Source organism: Cryptomeria japonica, chromosome 9 (genome assembly GCF_030272615.1).
Source record: "Cryptomeria japonica chromosome 9, Sugi_1.0, whole genome shotgun sequence".
Taxonomy (NCBI): Eukaryota; Viridiplantae; Streptophyta; class Pinopsida; order Cupressales; family Cupressaceae; genus Cryptomeria; species Cryptomeria japonica.
In genome coordinates this window covers 366,253,857-366,275,035 of record NC_081413.1, presented here as the reverse complement: position 1 = coordinate 366,275,035, position 21,179 = coordinate 366,253,857, and the positions used below count along the sequence as shown (strand labels likewise).

Here is a 21,179-nt window from a genome sequence, read left to right as displayed (position 1 = left end):
CGTGGTCTTTCCTCTTTGAGGTTTTCCACGTATAAATTGTGTGTTATGATTCTCATTTATGTGTTTGGCTTATTGGTTGCTTTACTTCTTTCAATTCTGTATGTACCGGTATACCGATTGGTGTATGAATGTTTTAATAAGGCTAAAATCTACTTTTTCGGTATAACACTGATTCACCCCCCCTCTTAGTGTTATCAGTTTCCAACACAGGTTACCTGTTTTACCTGCAGGTGTCTACGATACCTGCAGATACACTTGTGATGTTGCAAGTGTCTGTGGTATGCAAGTGGCCTACATGCCTTACAAAATAATTTTTAGAAAGAAAAACACACAAAATCAAAATGCTCTGAACAAAATGAATGCACCCCCCTTTTACAAAATTATTTTTTATATTTTTTTAATTAATTTTTTTGATTAAGACAAAAGAAAAGGCAAAAAAATTTAATAATAAAAAAAAATCATACCTTTTGCATTAGAATCGTATCACCAAGACAACAACTAGGGGGAGGCAAACTTTTTTAAAGTTTAAGTCAACTGCTTCAATTTTGGCAAATAAACAAGTGATCTTGAGGTTTTTGGGCCTTTTGAGCATGATTACAATGTTAGATTTTGCCCAAAATGCTCCAAAATCGCAGATCGCTCCTAGGTCAAGTGACCACCCTCCACTTTCAAACGACTGTAGATTTGGCCTCTGGTGTCAGATCTAGATGAAAAAAAAGATGATTCTAACTTTCTCGAACCTCCTCAATCCAATGGTAACCTCAAATCTAACCCAATAAGATCCAACATTAATTTACAATAAAAAGACCCCAAATCGCACCAAATTTCTCTCAAATGGCAAACCAATGGCACTCTAATGGCTTTGTTACCATGTAAGAATTGTCTATGAAGGTAGCCACCCAAGATCTAGAGGCAATGGAATGCACAAGAACAAGAGATAGATAATATGTGACAAGAATAAATTGTATTCCTATCAATGATGCAAATAGTTGGATTAACTTACAATATGTACATGAGCTTGGTTATAAAGGTAAGACGATAGGGAAAAAAGAACACACAATCATGAGATGTGGCCCAATGATATGCAAGGGTAGGTAGGGGTAGGTAGGAGAAATAATAAATAATTTCACTAAAGGTGGATCACCCACCAAAGGTGGAATTTCTCCTACAACCATATTCCCTAGATATGCAATTCCCTAAGAGTATCATATGCAAATTACCATGATATGCATTATCCCAAGTTAAGTGTAATTACATGAGACATAAATTACATCAATAATCTCGTAGGATCCTTTGATCCATTCCTTGTGAACTTTGACAATTTTTGCCAATCCACATTCAAACTTGCTGGAGGAGTCACCATCTTTCTCACTACTTACTCCCTTGTGTGTCAGACCTGAGTGGATTGTTCCAACTACTATATTTTGATGCTTTCCCTACACTCTCATCCACTCATGCATCCTCTACACGTCAACTTCCAATGTCCTTAACACTCTAGGCACATCCAGGTTCTGACTCATACCTATGCTCCCTTTGTTCAAGGGTATGCTATTCAGATTCTCCAATTCTTGGTTCCACTAAGATGGATAGATGACATAATATACCTGTGATTTTAGAATTTCTCTCTTCGTACTCCTCATCTGATGTTGATTGTATGAACAAATTGTCTAATCGTTTGACTGGATTTTCCTCAAATGTTTCTTATAATCTTCTTCATTCTCTTTGTTCTACAATCCTTATAGATTGCCTGATTGCTTGGTCTTGACCACCTTGTGGCCTCTTCTTACCTTTATTGGGATCTAAGGGGATGAATCACTCAAAGTTGATTCAATTTATTTGAAGGGAATGATGCCAAATGTTAACTTCTATACTTGATATATTAAATGTAGGAAGTAACAATAAAGATGCCAGTGCATACTAGATACAAGAGTAATATATGTCTATATTCACACATGCAATTATTACAGAGAAGAAGAATAAAGATGGTGGGCCAATGATTATAGTTGATATGTCTCTCTCATATTACCTTCCTTGATGGTACACATCATATTCAAAGGACTCAACGGTTGCCAAGAGGAACACAACCATCAATCAATCGACACATATAACTACCCAAGAGTGACAACAAACTTAACATGGACAATTAATACATTGTCAAATAACTAATATTATCAATTTCATAAGTTGATGATCGAGTTTGGAAGCTTATTGGTGCCACTAGGTTAGTTTGGTGACAATTTGTGTATTAGAGAGATGCACTAAGCCTTGGGATGATTGTTGTAAAGTGTTCCCTTGCTAATTGAGGCTACAACAACCCATTATTAGCTCAAAAAATTCACTCAGATGTTGGATCATCATATAGCAGTATTTTTTTGGCTTACATGAGTGTTGGGTTAAAATGTGGTGAAGGGAGACAATGAATGGTTGTTTATGCATGCTAAAAAAGTGTAATTTCAAAGATTTCCTCTATTGAATAAGATCGTATTTGACCATAATCAGTCTTAGCAAGTGCTCAAAAATAAATATCTGACGTGTCCCTTGCTATCCTTGGAGTACTTTGAGGACTATTATGTAGGATGTGGAGCTGTCATGAGCCAATGTGTGGCGTTTAAGGCATATAGGATTACAAATTTATGGATGTTCATCACTGTTTAGTCCTGCCTAAATCAAGCAATAGTTCTGTAGCATTCCCCCACACACTATCTTAGATTTAAGCATCCTCTTGATCATATTAGAGATTTCTCAAATGGACGTGTTGTATGTATGACATTCTAATGTAATGTCAACCTTTGTTTAAATTCCTTCTTGACTTTATTGCACTAATTGATTGAATGCATGTTTCTTGTATCGACTATGAAATAAGTGAATCCATCATTTGCAAATCTAGGTTGTTTCTCTATCTGTTTAGAAACCAAAAATAAAAGAAGTGACAAATTTATATATTTAGATGCTTGCTTGTTCTCTTCAATCATTGTTTATTTAATTTCTAAAAGTTGATCTAGCAGAAGTTTCTTCCTTGTGACCAACCAATCAATAACTCTTTAGATGTTTTAAATACCAAAAATCTCCAAAACATTTAAAAAAAACGAAACAAACATCATTTTATTAGACACAATATAAAATAGAACACTATTAATACCAAGAAAACTCTAAACCTCTTGTAACTTCATCTTAAATCTATGAACTTGTTCTCTCATAGAACAAAGAACCTACACACACTTCAATGCATTGCTTCCAATTCATACACCAAATAGATCACATAATCTTCTTCAATTGATATTTAGTCAACAATCACCAAGTTAGATATATCCCACCTTTATATTTCCTAAAATACTAAGTATAAATTATCAATTTACCAAATCTTTAACCTAAGAAAAGTATTGTGTCGATAAAAGAGCAAGGCTAAAACAGTGAGCATTGCAAAGAAGCGCGTGTGCAGCTAGGCAGGGTCATGGCCATTGCAAACGTCGTAATTTCTAGTAATATGGTCGTCCAGTGTTCAACACCTACTCGGGGATTGGTAGAAAGAAGAATAGCCACATTCAGACTAAAGCATCTAATATGGGCAAACAAAATTGGTTGTGCCAAAGGGAAAAAATGCAGAGCTGCAGTTATCTGTGCCTCTGCCACAGAAACTACATCCATTAACTCCACAAATGCTAAGGACGCTGTCAATTTGGGGCTTTCCCTTTTCAACCAAGGCCGGGTAGTAAAAATTCGACTCATTCCATTTCATTTCAAACTTCAAGGAGCTTTGCTCTCGTTTCTTAGTTTTTTATTCAAATGAGCTTAATGCAGCCGTACAAATCCTAAGTAATAACGACCTTTTGGGGCACTTTTTTTCGCCTCTCTTAGGTGGATAACGTTTTTCCTATTTATAAATCCTTAAATAAAAACAATTAAATGATAATTGACACTTTTTATTTGAAATCCCAGTGTGAGGAAAACCGTTTAGAAGGGGCACATGCTCATTTTCTTCTCCTTCCTTTCATCAAAAGTGTTTACGAAGAGCTCAGATAGAGCCATTTGGAAGTGGAAAATGCTCGCCAAAAGTATTTACAAAGACCTCATATAGAGCATATACAACAATTACTGTACTGCTATACCCACTCAACTACTCTATGCACTTACAAATCTTACTCCTACAGCCAATTGAAGTTGGCAATTCTCACTTTCTCACTCTCTTTCTTTCGCGGGCTTATGCCTTTTATAGATAGAATATATTAGAATTGTACTTTCGTGAATAGAACTACTTCCGAGCATTAAGGAACATAAATTATTCCGCGTCTTCAATGTAAGCCTCTTTTATGGAAGGCTTCAAAGTAAGTTGCTATAGCCATTGCTAAAATAGGTGGCTTAGACAACATATCTATCAACATTGTTAGTTCCCTTTTAATATATTATCGCCAGATGGAATTATGGTAGAGATACCATCCATTTATAAGGTCTTGCTTGTTGTAATCTGTTTGTTGCCTGCGAATATTGCAAAGGTTGGTGGTTAGTACAGGCACAATAGTTTCTTTACCAAACAAATAAAGTCTTCATTTTTTAATTGTTTGAAACAGTGATACAATTCTTTATCATACAGCAAATATACTCGAAATAAAAACCTTTGAATAACAACAAATAGGCTGATCACCTTGAAGCAAGATGACACCCATATCATATTCACTCATATTTGTTTCTACCTCAAATGTGTTGCAGGAGTATCCTGCCAGCCCGTGCCAAAATAGGAGCTTTAAAACGAAGTCTAGACATGCATCGAATGGATTTAGACACTTGGCAGGTGTAATGTTGAATCCTATAATTGTGCCAGCATCCAGCCTGCCTGTGCCAAGTGCCATAAAAGCCAATGTAATTGTTGGCTACGTGGGTGAAGCCAAGTCAGCAACGGCTGGGTTTTTGTAACCGCTGCCTATATTTGGCAGACATGAGAATCATTCTGAGTCCGCAGTCTCCTTCTCCCGTGCATGTCTTGCACTTGGGGAATCTTTTGGAAGAAGATGTAAATAAAACTTTATGCTGTTTGAAGAATAAGCAATATATACTGGTGATGAATGTTGTACAAAGATTGATATGAAAATATATTGAGAATCCCTTGAAAGTGGATGTAGCCAATTTATGGTGAACCACTATAAATCTGGTGTATTCTTTCTGTGTGTGTGATTGTTTTGTTTTTCATTGTTTTATTTCTGCATTTTTAGTTCTTCATTTGTTCTATGTTTCTCTTAAAATCAACAAATTGGTATTAGAGCTTGGTTGAGAAGCTCAGTGCAGATTTGGTTCATTGGGAAATCTGTGAAGAATTTCCTAAGCCATGGAAGAAGCAGACAAATGGAAGATTGAGAAATTTGCAGGTTAGAACTTTGGCATATGGAAAGTCCAGATGGAGTCATTATTAATCAAGCAAGATCTATCACCCGCTTTGCTTGGAAAAACCAAAGGAAAGGGCTCAATGTCGGATGAAAATTGGGAGAAGATGGACATGTAAGCTCGGGCAACTATCTTCTTATCGCTGTCCAGCAACATGCTCTTCAATGTCTCAGCTGAGAAGACCACGAAGGAGTTGTGGGACAAACTATCTTCCTTGTATGAGATTGCATCAGCTTCCAATAAGGTATTCATCATGAAGAAATTGTATAATTTGAAAATGCGAGAAGGGGGAGTTATGTCGAATCATTTAAATGAATTCAATACATTAGTCACCCAATTAATCTCTGTGGATATTAACTTAGATGCTGAGATCAAAGCTATTTTATTATTGTGTTCCTTACCGAATAGTTGGGAAGGTGTGGTGATGGCAGTGAGCACTTCGGTGGTTGCCAAAAGTAAACTAGTATTTGATGACATTGCTGCTACACTTCTTAGCGAAGACATGAGAAGAAAACATCAAGAGCCTTCTTCCAGTGATGCATTAAATGCTGTAAGCACTGACAATAGGGGGAGAAGTCAAGAACGGGGAAAAAATAAAGATCGTAGAAGATCAAAATCAGCAAAACGATCGAAGTCTCGAGGACGCAATGGTGCTTGTTGGTTTTGTGGGAAACCAAGACATACACAAAAAAATTGTTGGAACTATAAAAAGGCTCAAGACAAAGTAAGTAATAATGAAGTTAATGCTGCTGATGATGGTGTTTTGGTTCTATCAGTAGGTGACATGACTGCAGACTCATGGGTACTTGACTCTGGTGCTTCATTTCATGCCACTCCATGTCGGAGTGCTCTTACCAATTATCAGGGAGGTATGTTTGGCAAAGTTTTTCTTGGAGATAACAAGGATTGTGACATTGTAGGCAAAGGTGATGCCTTATTGTTTTTAAAAAATGGTAATAAATGGTTATTGAAGGACGTGAGGCATGTTCCAACACTCCAAAGAAATTTGATTTCTGTAGGTCAGTTGTATACTCAAGGGTCCAATGTTAATTTTGCTCTAGATTTTTGGAAAGTGACTAAAGGTGTGTTGTTGCTTGCAAAGGGAAAGAAATTGGGAAGTTTGTATGTTTTAGAATGCAATGATGAAGTGGGAGCAGCTTTGACAGTTGTGGACAGCGGTTCTGAAATTTGGCACAAAAGACTCGGGCATATGAGCAAGAAAGGATTAGAAGTTATGCTGCAATGAGGACAACTTCCAGGCCTAAAATCCATTGATTTGGTTTTGTGTGAACATTGCCTTTTTGGCAAACAAAATCGGAGTAGTTTTTTGAAGACGGGCCATGATACTAAGACCACTCCATTGGAACTTGTGCATTCCGATGTCTTTGGTCCAACAGAGGTACAATCAATCGGAGGTGCAAATTATTTTCTAACTTTTCTTAACGATTGCACTCGTAAAATTTGGATTTATATGTTGAATAAAAAATTAGAAGTTTTTTCCAAGTTTAAAGCTTTCAAAGCTCTTGTTGAAAATCAAATTGGAACTACACTTAAATGTCTCAAAACCTATAATGGGGGTGATTTTTGCTCTTTGGAGTTTGACTTGTTTTATGTAGACGATGGCATTCGAAGAATCAAAGTGGTTCCGTTCACTCCTCAGGAGAATGGAGCAACTGAGAGGCTGAATCAGACTAATTTAGAAAGAGTTCGCTGTATGCTCTCCAATGCTGGTTTAGGAAAAGAGTTTTGGGCTAAGGCATGTAACACTACCGTTTATTTGATTAATCGAGCTCCCTCATCTCAATTAGACTCTAACATTCCGGAGGAGAGGTGGACTGGAAAAAGGATTTCCTACAATCATTTGCGTGTTTTTGGTTGTGAATCATTTGTACATATTCCAAAGGAGCAGAGGACAAAGCTAGATTTCAAATCTAAGTGATGCATATTCCTTGGTTACGGTGAGGATCAGTATGGTTTCAGGCTGTGGGATCTAGTTGCTAACAAAATTGTCCATAGTCGCGATGTTGTTTTCAATGAGAGGGCATTTCCAGGTTTGCAAAAAGATAGTATTTCTTTAGATAACTTAATTAAGTTTGATATGTTTGATTTATGGAGATCATTTGCATAAATCACATGGATCCACTGTTACTTTCTCTTCTCCTCTTGTTTCTTCGGTGTCTTCCACTGTTTATTCGCAGCCCTCTCCTGTTTGTGCTCTTTCACAAATTCAAACGCCAGTTTCTACATATGCACTAGTCCAGGCCATGGATGTGCCATTTCAAGCCCTGGATGCGCCATTTCAGACAGTGGATGCGCCGTTTCAGGCTGTGGATGTGCCACTTTAGACTGTTGATGCATCGCTTCATCCAGATAGAGGACAAACTATTGGGGATATTGTACAGAGAAAGGCAGATTTCAATTTTGATCTCGAGGGAGTTCAATCTCAGTTACAAAATTTATGTCTTGATGAAGCTCCTCCACTACGCAGATCAACTCGTGAGAAGAAAAGACCCTTGAAGTATGATGATTATGAACTTTTGCTGTTTGATTAGGCTGAGCCAACCACATTTAAACAAGCATGTAAAGATAAAAATTCTGTCAAATGGATGGCAGCTATGAATGAAGAAATGGAGTCTCTGCAAGTCAATAATACTTGGGATTTGGTTCTTCTTCCACCAAATCGAAAGCCTTTGAAAAACAAATGGGTTTAACGTTTGAAAGATGAAGATGGAGGACGTCATAGGTACAGGGCCAAATTAGTGGTGAAAGGTTTTGCTCAGCAACAAGGTATCGATTTTAATGAAATTTTTTCACTAGTTGTAAAAATGTATACAATTCGTGTTATTCTAGGCATGGCAACTCTTTATGATTTAGAGCTTGAGCAATTCGATGTCAAAGCACCCTTTCTTCATGGGGATATTGATGAGGAATAATACATGGAGCAGCCTGAAGGCTTTGTTCAACAGGGACAAGATCATTTGTGTTGCAGGTTGAAACGGAGTTTGTATGGGCTCAAGCAAGCCTCAAGATAGTGGTACTTAAAATTTGATAGTTTCATGACACAACAACATTTTATTAGATGTGAATTAGATCTGTGTGTCTACTATAAAAGGCTTGCAAATGGTGAGTTTGTTATTCGTTTACTCTATGTTGATGATATGTTGATTGCGGGCACTAGTGTGTAGATTGTTAGTGAGTTAAAACACCTTTTAGCTCTTTTTTTTGCCATGAAAGACTTAGGGGCAGCGAAGAAGATTCTTGGGATGCATGTAATCAGGGATAGAAATAAAAGAGAACTTAGATTATCTCGAGACAAATAGATTCATAAAGTTTTGGCTAAGTTTAATATGTCCAATGCGAAGCCTGTCAACACACCCTTGGGTGATCACTTCCGTCTATCATCAGCTATATGTTCGAAAACTCTAGAGGATCAAGAAACCAGGGACAACATTCCATATTCTCCTGTGGTTGGCAGCCTCATGTATGCTATTGTTGGTGTTGGAAATAAGCCACACCCGGACCAACGATGGACTGGTCCAAGAGGGGCCAGTAGCTCAGTGGTAGAGCACTCCAACAGTGTATGGAAGGTCCTAGGTTCGACTCCTAGCTGGTCCATGTCTCAACATGGTATTAGAGCCAGGAGCCCCAAGCACACGAGAGGTGTGGCTTAAGGGGGGGTGTTGGTGTTGGAAATAAGCCACACCCGGACCAACGATGGACTGGTCCAAGAGGGGCCAATAGCTCAGTGGTAGAGCACTCTAGCAGTGTATGGAAGGTCCTAGGTTCGAGTCCTAGCTTGTCCATCTCTCAACAGCTATGATTTGTACAAGATCGGATATTGCTCATCCAGTGGGAGTTGTGAGCAGATTTATGAGTAATCCAGGTAAGACACATTGGCAAGCCAATCAATATATTCTTTGTTATTTGAAAGGCACTTCTAATCATGTTCTATGCTTTTGAGGTAAGAACCCTCAACTTCGTGGTTATTTTTACTTTTGCTGGGGCAGCGATCAGTTGGGTATCTCGCTTGCAACAAGTGGTTGCTCTCTCTTCAATTGAGGCTGAATACATTGCTCTAATTGAAGGAGCCAAGTAAATGATATGGCGACCAGCACCTTCTCTGCTACACCGATTCACCTCTCTTTGCTGCTGCTTTACCAGTTTACACTCTACCGGTTCTCTCTGCTGGTCGCCTCTTCTCTTAACTGCTTTGCTGCTCTCCACCATTGGTCTGGATAACTCAGTCAGATATCTATCATCTGATTCCTACCGGTCCTCAACTTCCCTTCTTTGCAATTTGCTATGGCTCTTCTATGCCGGTTTAGTCACCATTGCTTTCCTCCTCTCTCAGACTCAATGGCCGACTACTGACTACCTTGCTCTTACCGGTTGAACTCTTCAACCTGATTCTCTCTCACACTCTGACTCTCGATGAGAACGTGACTGATTTTCTCTCTTTTGTAGCAGCAACACTCTCTCCTACAACACTCAATCACTTTGCAGCAGCTATATCCTCTCCCACCCAGCAGCTCTTAACAATATCTTTGGCTTGCATATTTATAGCCTAGTCTTCTCGCCAAAACCATATTCAAACTTGGCGCCTTAGGATTTTCTTCACAGATCATGAGACACATAGAATCCAATCAAATCTAATTGGATCTCGACTCAGTGATGGCCATCCTGCACATATCTGCTATCTTCACACCTTTCAAAACACGCCTTCCTTTTTCAGCCACCTGCAATCAATCTGTTGGCACACCTCTTGGTCAATCACCATTAATGAATCGATGGATTGCTTCAACAACTTCGATCTACATCCAGACAATCTGCATCGATCAGTGCACGCCATGGATATGGTCAGATTCGTTCTGCCTCGAGCCGCAACCCCTCTGCAAACATCCCTCGAGCTTCACAGTCACCATTAATGCTGGACCAACTGCCAACTACCTCATCATCACTCTACACCGACCTGTGCAAGTTCGCCACTTCACCTCCACGTGGCATTACTATTGGTATCCACCTTGGCACACTGCTCTGTCGGTTCAGCTTAGTCATCGACCACCCACATAACCGGTACACACATACCGATTCACTGACCCTACCGGCACAAATCACCGTGCCGGTTATCCTTCTTGCCATCAACTTTTCTATCCTGCCGGTGTAACCCTTATGTCTGCACTTCACTGCTTTGCTGGTGAAACACCTCTATGAATATGTTCACTTACTGGCAACATAGCTACTCCGACATCTCTCTTTATCCTTCAGTTTGCTGCACTTCTCTTTATCAGGTGAGAACCTTATCTTGCTTGTCTCTTCTCTGATGTTTCACCGGTTGACATAACATGTCTAGTATCACCGATGCAGATTCCGGTAGATGTGTTTGCCGGTGGACAACATACTTTCCTTCTTGCCGGTGAGACACATTGATGACACCAAGTCATCAAACTCCAACTGTTCATCATCAACCTTCATCGGCATCCCAATATCACCATGTATGTTCCTGCAGACTCACTAGCGTCCTTCTTCATCTAATCGGTTCTCCTCTCGACTGGTTTGTCAAGATGACAAACACACCATCTAACTCTTCATTCTTCCTTCAATGTCTCAGTAGCACACCTTGTTTTCACTTGCTTATCCGGTGTGCATTTCTGATCTCATGCTCTGGAGGCTTCCTCATCTTCCACTTGTTCATCCGGTCTCTACATTCAATCACTTGCCTATCTTAGGGAATCATTCTGCCGGTACAAGTGTGACTTTACCGAGGGGAGGATACATCTTCAACATGCATATGTCCCGATATCTTTCCATATGTTAGCTTGCTCACAGAAGCATCTTACTTTGTCAACCTATCACATAACCTGTGATAGCTTCTTCATCCGGTGGGAGTCCTGCTAGTTAACCTTACACTAGCAATCCGGTGGCCTACCCATACTTCACCTCCGGTGTTGATGTGATTCAAATAGCATTCCACCTCTTCATCACAATCAATAGCCCATCATGTAGTCTCTTCATTCCAGTTGTATGCAACACCATATCAACAACCCTTTTATTGAGTGGTCACTTTACTGCACCTCTAGCATACCGGTACATACTAGTTCTTCCTTCTGCATGAAGATGGTCACCTGATTGTCACCAATGACAACACATCATTTCTTCTCCCATACCGGTCCATCTTCTATTCCGGTTGACATCACACTCTAATGCCAACAGCCTCTTGTTCACTTAGTTGACATCAATGTCAGTGATACCGGTAACGTCCTATACCGGTTGACATCAATGACAACACAATGCCAGCACCAGCTTAGCCTCTAAATGAGATTAACTACAACCACCCTGGAAGGATCTTTGACCTTTGAAGATGATGATCCCAAGGAAAGATTTCATCACCTCAAAATATACGTGCCAAGGTCACCATATGGTTGCCTAAATTTGCTCATCAATTGATAACAGTTTCGCACCACAATAAACACTCAAGCTTCCATATTGAAGCCCAGTCAACCTTTAATCTGACTGAAAAACCTCATGCTACTTTTGCTGTCTTATGTTGACTTGCTCAAAGATCTTTTCATTGCCTGAACCTTCTGTCCAGTCCCATGCCAATGAAGGCACCTCATACCCAATGATGAAGTTGCACAAAAAGGGAGGAATCCACACCTTGTCTTTGCCTTTAAATCGTTCAAAACTTTGTCCAAAAAGGTAGTGATCAAAAGTAGCAGCATCCAACATATTTAACCCCAAGACCCTCAGTAAGAATTTCTATTAAACTTAATGCTCCAGGCATGGAATATTGCTGCTCTTAGTTGCCTGATGTAATAAGTTAATCCCACATCTAATCATAAGTCATCTCTATGCCTAGTGCATTATGAAAAAGGCAGCCAAAAATAATACATTCTTGCCTCAGCTTGCAAGCCAATCTTGAATATGCAATTACTCTTCAATGATTATGGAAACTGTAGCTGCTCGAGTGGGAAGAAACCACATCTCGATCTTACAGCATATCAACCCAATTCTAAACTCCATATGTCTTGCTGAAAACTTCTTTTTACACAATGTAAAACTTGTTTGGGTTTGCCTCTGAAAATGCACTAGGAATGAGGGTTTTGTCCCTGCTAAAACTTTCAACACCCTATCGATCCTTGTATGTATCTGCTTTAGTGAAGCAGGAGGGCTTTCGTCCTCAACTCCAATAAACCATTGGGGTTTTTGTCCTATTGGCAAGAGTTTGGCCATACATACAAATGTTTGAATCTTTGTAGAGAAAACAACAAACTTTTGAATCCTCTGTATGTCACAAATGAGATCCCCAACTATCTTTTATAACCATCTTGAGAACTTTTTGGAATGTGCAATATAAAGTCACTTTATAATTTATTTAAACCTTATACCCTTGAAAAGTGAGTTATTTAAGTTTTTAATTATTTTGTGCGCTTTAGGCACAAGGTTAAGTGTTCAAAATTTAAAAATTTCCATTTTCTTTCCAATGAGTTATTATATTGAGGTGCTCGCTAAATTCTTTTAATTAAATTGGCAATCTTAGTAAAATTAATTAAAGTATAGCTCAATATAACACCTGAGTTATAGAATCACTCAAAAAGCATCAAATTGAAAATTGATTGTAGAGGAGTGATACCAATGATGAATGATGATAATCGGACCGGATTGGGTGATTTAATATAAATAGATGCTCTTTCCAAGAATCTTGGAGAACACACCAGAAGCTAGAAATAACCTCTAAAAGTGCCCTCTAAGTCCTATAGACCATCTGAGCTCATTGGTAATGCCAAATAACCACTCTAATAGGATTGGCACACACCCAAAAGGCCAGAGCCAATTGCAAAGCAAGATAACAAAAAAATGGGGACATTACCGTCCTCCCTTCCCGAAGATTGGCTATCATCGAGCAATGACAACTCATCCCCAAATCCTCCAAAGTGATCCATATTGAAACCAAATATGATCCTAGGGTGCCAAGTTAACCTAGGATGTAGCTCCATCCACTCAAAACACTATCCTATTGGACACTTGTACAAGAGACATCCTGAAAACCACATGTAAGAAGAGCAATCAAATACTACAAAAACTTGGTCAACTCCTCAAATAATTGCTCTTCAAAGAAACCAACCCAAGGCACCATAGGAGTAAGCTCAAAATAGTCAAAATTAACTCTCCCATGCCCAACACCTTGCACTCCCTCATAACTGTCATTGAAATCTAATTTGCTGTCCCAAACATAAGTGCAAGCTAAATATAAGCATAACAATAATTTGGTGTCCGAACATCTAACTGACACCAAAATTAGTTAGTCAAACCTGTCATTCTTTCCATCTGAGGCTCAAAATTAACTCAGACAATGAGCTTATTTGACAGAAATTGATCAAATCTGCAGTTCTGCAAGTCTAAATAATCAAAGTACAACATTTGCAAAGGAAAACATTTGCTGCAATACTGAATTATCCTGGCCAAAATGAAATTTCTGACCGTGCCCTTGGCTAGAAGTGTCTTCCCAAAGTCACCTGCTTAGTAGGAAACCAAGTTTTACTCACAATCTCTCTCCAGCCCACTTGCAGTAACTCAAATGGAATCATATGATGACTGAAACAAGAGGTAACAACATTATTATCACTTTTTAGGTTCACATCTTGCCATGGGATGTTTCTTCCATCATCATTAGTCACTAATAACCCTTGACAAAGATCTTGTGCATAGATACCAACCCGAAGAGTGTCTTACCACATTGTTGTTGCGCTACTTTGATTTCCATGTGGACCCCACCAAGAGTGCATTTGATGACACTTGTAGATTCAACATCAATGGTGTCCTCTTCGTCAAACTATAGGCCACAACAGTACTCACTTTCTTGTGCTAAACCCACAAGGTCAACTGTCAACCCATGAGGATCCAATCTACAATAGTCTGCTGCAAGAAGTAAACAACAACGATCCTGGGTGGCCCAATAGAGAATTTAGTTGGATCCACCTCATAATCACACACCACACTTGGATCCTACATCTCACTTGTATCATCAAGAATAGGAGTCACCTCATCATCCAACTGAGTGGATTATCTAAAGTCTAATCAACAGTCATCACAAATAGTGGGTTATCAACCAACTAAAAATTACTCCCAATTTCTAATTTAGACCTATCTTCTTGGTGCCTGATATATGAACATGCCAATTCAGGAATCTTGTTCTAAGTCAAAGTCTTCTTGGATTTGGTCGAGCTCTTCAATCACTTGCTTGATTTCCTTTGCCCTTTCTCTGTTTTCCTTCTCTCTTCAATATAAAGTAGCTGATTTTCTGCTTCTAGAAGAACCATTTGCATATTCTCCAAGGCCTCCTTTGTAATGTTCCCTTCTCTGCTATAGTTTGCTTTGGGCTCTATTGGCCAATTTTGAGGCCCGTTGGTCAGTCAGAGGCAAAATTAGGGTTTCCTATTTTCTAGGAGGATGTTTCGGCATTTTTGGTGACCTGCATGTTGGAGTTTGTCAGTTTGGGTTTTGGATTCCTTCTGGCTTTTCGGAAAGCTTTGCAATGATGGTACATGCATAATAAGCAGCAGAGTTTGGCAAACTTAACTTTTTTTAGTAAGTGGAGGCGAGACTAGCTTATTTCTTTGGGTTTTCAGAGAGCTTCGCGATGGTGTAACATGCAAATGAATCTGAAGACTTTTTCAAACAATTTTTTTAGTAAGTTGCGACGATTGCTCAGAATGTGGTAAAACTCACTTTGGAAACACTTACTATTTTTAGTTGTGTGCTATTTATAGTAAGCACTATTTTTGGCAGGTTGCTGTGGTCCAGTTTAGAAGCTATGGCAGGCAGTGCAGTTTATTAGGATTCCAGCCTTTAGATTTTTTTGAGCAATATTCGGTATATGACAATTAAAGTATTTTTTAATACTTTATTATTTTCCCCTTGGCCTAGGCGTAAATGGTGTATGACATAAAGGGGGTCGATTTGATATTTAATTTATCAACTTATAGCCTAAGTTTGGACGCCCATGGAGGTGTTTTTCATTAAAAGGGATTATGACTTTACAATATATTTGATATTTGCTTAAGGGAGAAATACATTATTGCTAAATAAAATATTTAAAAGTCATTTCCCTAAGTTTATGTTGAGCGCTCACTTATTATATTATTGGCAATTTTAATAAAGTGACTCATCTATGCACTTGGGCGATTTGGGAAGGAGATGGAATGAAATGAAATGGAAGGCAAATTAAAAGAAATTTGAATGTCAGTGTTTAATCCCATATCGGAGGGAAAGGAAGTTCGATTTGGAGAGAAGATTATAAATAAAGGCCTTGGGCTCTCATTTTGGGTATCCTTTAATATAATAACGAATTGCTATCGGAATGCTGATTGAATGCTTCGAGGATTGTCTCCTCCTAGATTGAATGCTTGGCTTCTCACTAGAAAGATAGCGACTAGTTGAGACTTGGGACTGTTCTTCACTCAGGAGAATAGATGGAATTCATTGCAAAGTTTGTGTTCGAATTTTTCTGATTTTGGAGTGCTGTGTGTGAGTTCCAGGTTGCTGATTTTCAGTGTGCTGTAGGTGTGTTTTGCTCATAAGTCTCTGCGTGGTCTTCTGCCGGTTTTGGGTATTGGCTCGTTTTTCTCTATGCTCTAGGCGATCATTCGTGTAAGTTTTTGGCGCTTATCTTGGAGTCTTTAATTTTATAATTGCAAATCGATTTTCTGCCCTAGCCGTACCATGTTGGATCTGCCTTGGGATGCATGCAAATAGTTTTGGGTATGTTTGATGTGTTTTATCAGTTCTAGCTTAATCGCCTATCTCTAGCTTTTAATTGCATTTGATTTGGGGTCATTCCGTTTTGTGTGGGCAAAGTTGTGAGCGATTTTGTGAGTTTTGTAGCTACTGGTCTGCGTATTTCCAGCTTGCTGTTTGCATATCAGATTCTGAAATTGATAGTGAGAAGTGTGTTTTTTGGAGTGGTTAGTCATTGGTAGTTTTGGAGTGCATATCTTATCATTTGCAGCAATGGACAGTGATGTTCATATTCTGAAATCTCATGCTATATATTGTAAAGCTGATTAGTAGTACTAACAACTATTTCTTTCTAGAATTGTAACACAAGATCCACTGAATAAGTGGAAGAGGTTGGCCTTGCCGCCTATCTTTCTTATTGTAATGCTGTCCTCCCACTGAATAAGCGGTTGAGTAGATTGTATTTATCATTTTCAGTCCTCCTGCTAAATAAGTGGTCGAGTGATTGTTATTTATTTCAGTTTCTTAAATTTTGTAATTTGGCTAGTTGCACCGCCAAATTGCTGTGGAAGTCTCTCTCACCCACTGGATAAGCGGAAGGGGCTGGCTTGCCGCCCAACATTGTAATCTGCATTGTAATTTCCAGTTGATCATTGAAGCTAACGATCCCCTTGTCACCGTATGCTCTCACCTTCCCACACTGGGCTCTTGGTGATCAGAAAGTGGAAGGGTTACTTTCAACAGTGTTTTGATTATCATTTTCTAACCCTAACGGGTGCTTGTAATGTTTATAATTGGAAATTTTTGAAAAAAAAGTAGGGGGATATTTCATCCTTAGTTTCCTTAAGCTCTAAGGTGAGCTTATTAACTTCATCCTCATTTCCTTTCAATGCATCAACGTACACTCCAATAATTTTGAAGATGTAATCCCTGTTTGAAAGTAATTGCAAATAATCTGATTTCATTGACTTGAAAGATTCTTCAACCACCTACAAATCTACAAGAGAAAATTCATCTTCCATGCCCTTTTGTCTCCTCTTAATTTTGGGCTTCCAGTAGAGATCTTTAGTGATCTTATGAGGGTCATGGAAATGTACAAAGGCCGCAACAATCATATCCTCAGTGAACTTCAGCTGATTCTTCAAACTTTTTGTCTCAAAACTAGCACTTTGAAATATTTATTTGATTGGCCTTCTAAATCAGCCTCCTTAATGCCATCATCTTTACATAGTTTAGGTTCACAAGTTAGTACAGCCCCTTGGTTAAAAGGAAATTCATCAAATGCTGCAATAATTGCAGATCCATATGATAAATTGTCTTCCAACAACTTGTTGATTCTTCCCATTTCTGTAGTCACCAAGTAAACATCCTCATCATGATCAACCTCCTCATCAAATTTGGTATCTTCCAAGTTCCTCATTTTTGGTTTCCAAAACCTCATTATGAATAATACAATCATGCATCAGTGAATTGCTGCTACAAAACACACATGATTCATTATACCTTTCAATGGTGCTGTTAATAGCATCAAAGGCCTCATAAGCCTTGATGGATTGATTTGAATATATAGCCAAGGATGCTGCTTTGTCATCTTTGTTAAACAAATCTTCATCAAATGAAGATTCATGCACTCTAGCGTAGTCATTCTAGGACTTTGTCATACATCCTTTTTAAGGCTTTTTCTTCAAGCTGTATAGCCTCTGTAATGTCCCCTTCCTTGTGATGATGCATTCAGTGGTCCATTGGCCTATTCCGAAGACCCGTAGGCTATGTGGAAAGGTGATTTAGGGTTTCCATGCTCTTTGGAGTTCCGACCAAGCTTGTCAGGGGTGGAATGTGAACTTACTATTTTTAGTAAGTTAGGGTTTGGCTGTCAAGATGGTGCAGGATTGCTAAGCTCGCCAAGCTTTTTCTCTGGTTGCGAAGATCACGATTTTCAGAGCATTATTTCATGACTTACTATTTTTAGTAAGTGGCAGTTTGGGCATTCTATTTTTGGCTGTCCTGGATTTGGTCCTGTTCCTGTTGCAGCACAATTTAGTGATCCCCATTGCTCAGCCTCATCCAAATTCTGTTGATAATCAGTACTGGAGTTATAAGCGATTTAATTAAATATTATTCCTTATCCTAAGGTTATTATTTAATTATTTTATTATTGATTGATGTTATGGGGAATTGTGCAGAAATTGATATTTTTCCTAAGTATTGCCTAGGCGAATTATTTGATGGATATAAGGAGACTTTATTTTCGATATACTTTAAAGTTATATCATGCCAAAATCGTGGTCTTCTTCCTAGGCGTGATTTTTGGACTTGGGAAGTGGGCGCCATTTTGGGTCCACCACATGAAATGCAGTTTGAATGAGGTGAATTTGGAGGCAATTTCATTTGAATTCCAGACTTGAAAGGCTATTTAAACAGGTGTTTGGCTCCTCATTTGGGTATCCAGAGAAAATATATCGTTATGCTATCGACTCCAGACTTCTTCGAGGGTGAATACCTCCTAGATCCTTCCTTCCGGTTTCGACTGTGAGACATCACTCCTAGCTGTGGTTCGAAGCTGTGAGCTATTTGGTGATTTTTGGGTGTGTTGGTGAAGAGTTGTGTGCTGCTGCGTTTTTTGGTGTTGCTGGTGTGTGTTGGCTGGAAGTGTATTTTGCTCGTAGCTATCTGCGTGTTGAGTGCATCATTCTAGGTGAGGGCTCGTTGGAAGCGTATCGGAGGGACAATAATTCTCCTACATTTGTGTGGCATTTGGAGAACTCTCCAATTTACAATTGCAAATCAAAGTATTCAGCCAAAACGCCATTTCCAGAATTGCCTTGGGTTGCGTGCATCGCAGTTGTTTCTCTCCAGTCGCAGTTTCAAGGTATTGATTTGATTGTTTATGTTATACGCCTCATTTGCATTTGGTTTGGCATGATTCCATTCAGTTTTGAGAGGGTTACAAGCATTTTATTGGTTTTTGGGATGACTGGTTCTGCATTTCCTTGTATCTGATTTCAAAACAGCAAGTAGTGTTTATGGTGAGAATGTGTTATTGAATTCTTGAGATATGTACTTCATTCTACCTTCTTTCACATCTCTATCTTTGTAAGAATTGCTTCAGTAGTACTGACCAATTCATTGTATGCTGCATTTCCCACTGAACAAGTGGAAGAGGATGGCTTAGCCGCCTGTATGTTTTGTAATTCAGCTTTTCCTCCCACTGAGCAAGTGGTTGAGTGATATTGTCCTCCCGCTGCATAAGCGATAGAGTGATTTGGTTTTGTTATGCTCTTGCTACCTTGGCTGGTTTACCGCCAAGTTCTTGTTCGTCATCCCGCTGAAAAGTGGAAGGGGCTGGCTTGCCGTCCAGGATTGTATTTGCATTGTAATTTCCAGCGGATTAGTGAGCTAACGAACCCCTTATCACCGTATGCTCTCACCTTCCCACATTGGGCTCTTGGTGATCAGAAAGTGTAAGGGTTACTTTTCTGTAGCATTGGGATTATATTTCCTAACTTTAACGGGTGCATTGTAATATTTGTTGTGTTAAAAAACCGAAAAAATAAGAGGGAATATTACAGTGGTATCAGAGCTGGTTTTTCCTGCCAGCCTGTGAAGTCAGGGTAAATAGAGTTCTCCATCAGTGACAGAGACGTCTGCTACTAGAACAGAGAACAAAGACGTCAGCAGTATTAGATTCCCGCAGTGCGTTTTGAAGAGGCTTTTTCAGAAGTCTTGAGAAACAGAGATAAGGAAGTTGATTCAGTGGACTTAGCAGATTCAATGGGGGAAAGACTATTTTGACATAATGAACCAACTATGGCTGTAGAGAAAATAGAGAAGAAATTTGACACTATGATGGACATGATGTCCTTGATGATAGCCACCTTTAGGCAGAGTGCTGGAGGAGGGCATAATCAAGATCCAAATCAGAATATGAGTGGTAATAATGTCAGCACTTCCAACAACTCCGGTGGTAATGGAAATGGCAGCAACAATGGTAGCAATAGTAATGGAATGCTTGTTGGATCGATGACTAGGCCATTGCAACCTGTTTTCCTTCCGAGGGAAACACCGCCTCTTGAAGTGGAAGTTCCTGTAGCTGAGGAGATTCGGGCCAGCTTTGTGGAGTATGCAGCATTTCCCCCAGAGATTCAAATTGCTATGTCTCTTGACCAATACATGAATCAAAGGAAGAGAAGGGAAGGGAGATATGATAATCATTACTCCACTCCCAGAGATTTTCAATAGGCCCTTGGGAAGGTCACTCTAGCACACTTCGATGGAAGCAGTGTGAGCACTACTAGAGCTTGGGTGCAAAAGTTGGACAACTACTTGTCCTTGAGACCTATGCCCGAAGAAGAGGCCATCAAGTTCGCCACCTTGCACCTAGATGGAGCTGCTCACGAATGGTGGTACCATGGGTTGATCACCCTTGGTCACAACTTGATCCATACCTATGCTGAATTCACCAACAAGTTGATAGAAAGATTTGATATCAAGGATCCGGAGGTGAAGTTTAGAAAGCTAGCACAACTCAAACAACAGGGTTCTGCGGACACCTTCATAACTAAATTTCAAAGTCTTTCAGTTATGGTTAGTAGTATCTCGGAGAAAAGACTGGTGGTCCTATTCACTGAAGGACTTGAAGAACCATTGAGAGATTGGGTAAAAGCCTTTGACCCGCCCACTTTGGCTGATGCAATCAAGAAGGCTAGAAGCATGGAGTTGGTTGCCCCTAAGTCTAAATTTCAGTCAGCCTTTCCCATTCTGTAAAGACAAGAAGAAATTTTCTAATCAGCCTAAGATGTTCCCTCCCCGGATGGATGATGAGCTCCATCAAGATCTTCGGAGGAAGAATTTGTGTTATTCATGCAAGGAACCTTGGGTTCCGGGCCATAGATGCCATGGAAAGGGTAATGCTCAGCAAATGAAAGCATATTCAGCTGATGGATCAGATTCTGAAAATTCAGAACAGCAGCTTGATTCGGAGGAAAGTGAGTATGAAGAGGCTCCAGAAGGGCCTGAAAGTGATCAAGATGATAAGGGTATAGTTGCCCAACTCTTTAGCTTCCAATAGTTGC

The 21,179-nt window shown here is 39.3% G+C and overlaps 1 protein-coding gene across 2 annotated transcripts in view; it reads left to right on the top strand.

The window, feature by feature from the left end:
* Positions 1–3,370: 3,370 nt before the first annotated feature.
* The window catches only part of LOC131076832 (protein LOW PSII ACCUMULATION 1, chloroplastic), a 177,936-nt gene continuing 160,127 nt past the window's right edge, over positions 3,371–21,179 (top strand). For both annotated transcript variants that reach the window (XM_058014168.2, XM_058014167.2), the window contains exon 1: positions 3,371–3,706. In XM_058014168.2, coding sequence (XP_057870151.2) covers positions 3,452–3,706 — 255 coding nt within the window. In that variant the 5' untranslated portion in view covers positions 3,371–3,451. The remainder of the gene's footprint in view (positions 3,707–21,179) is intronic.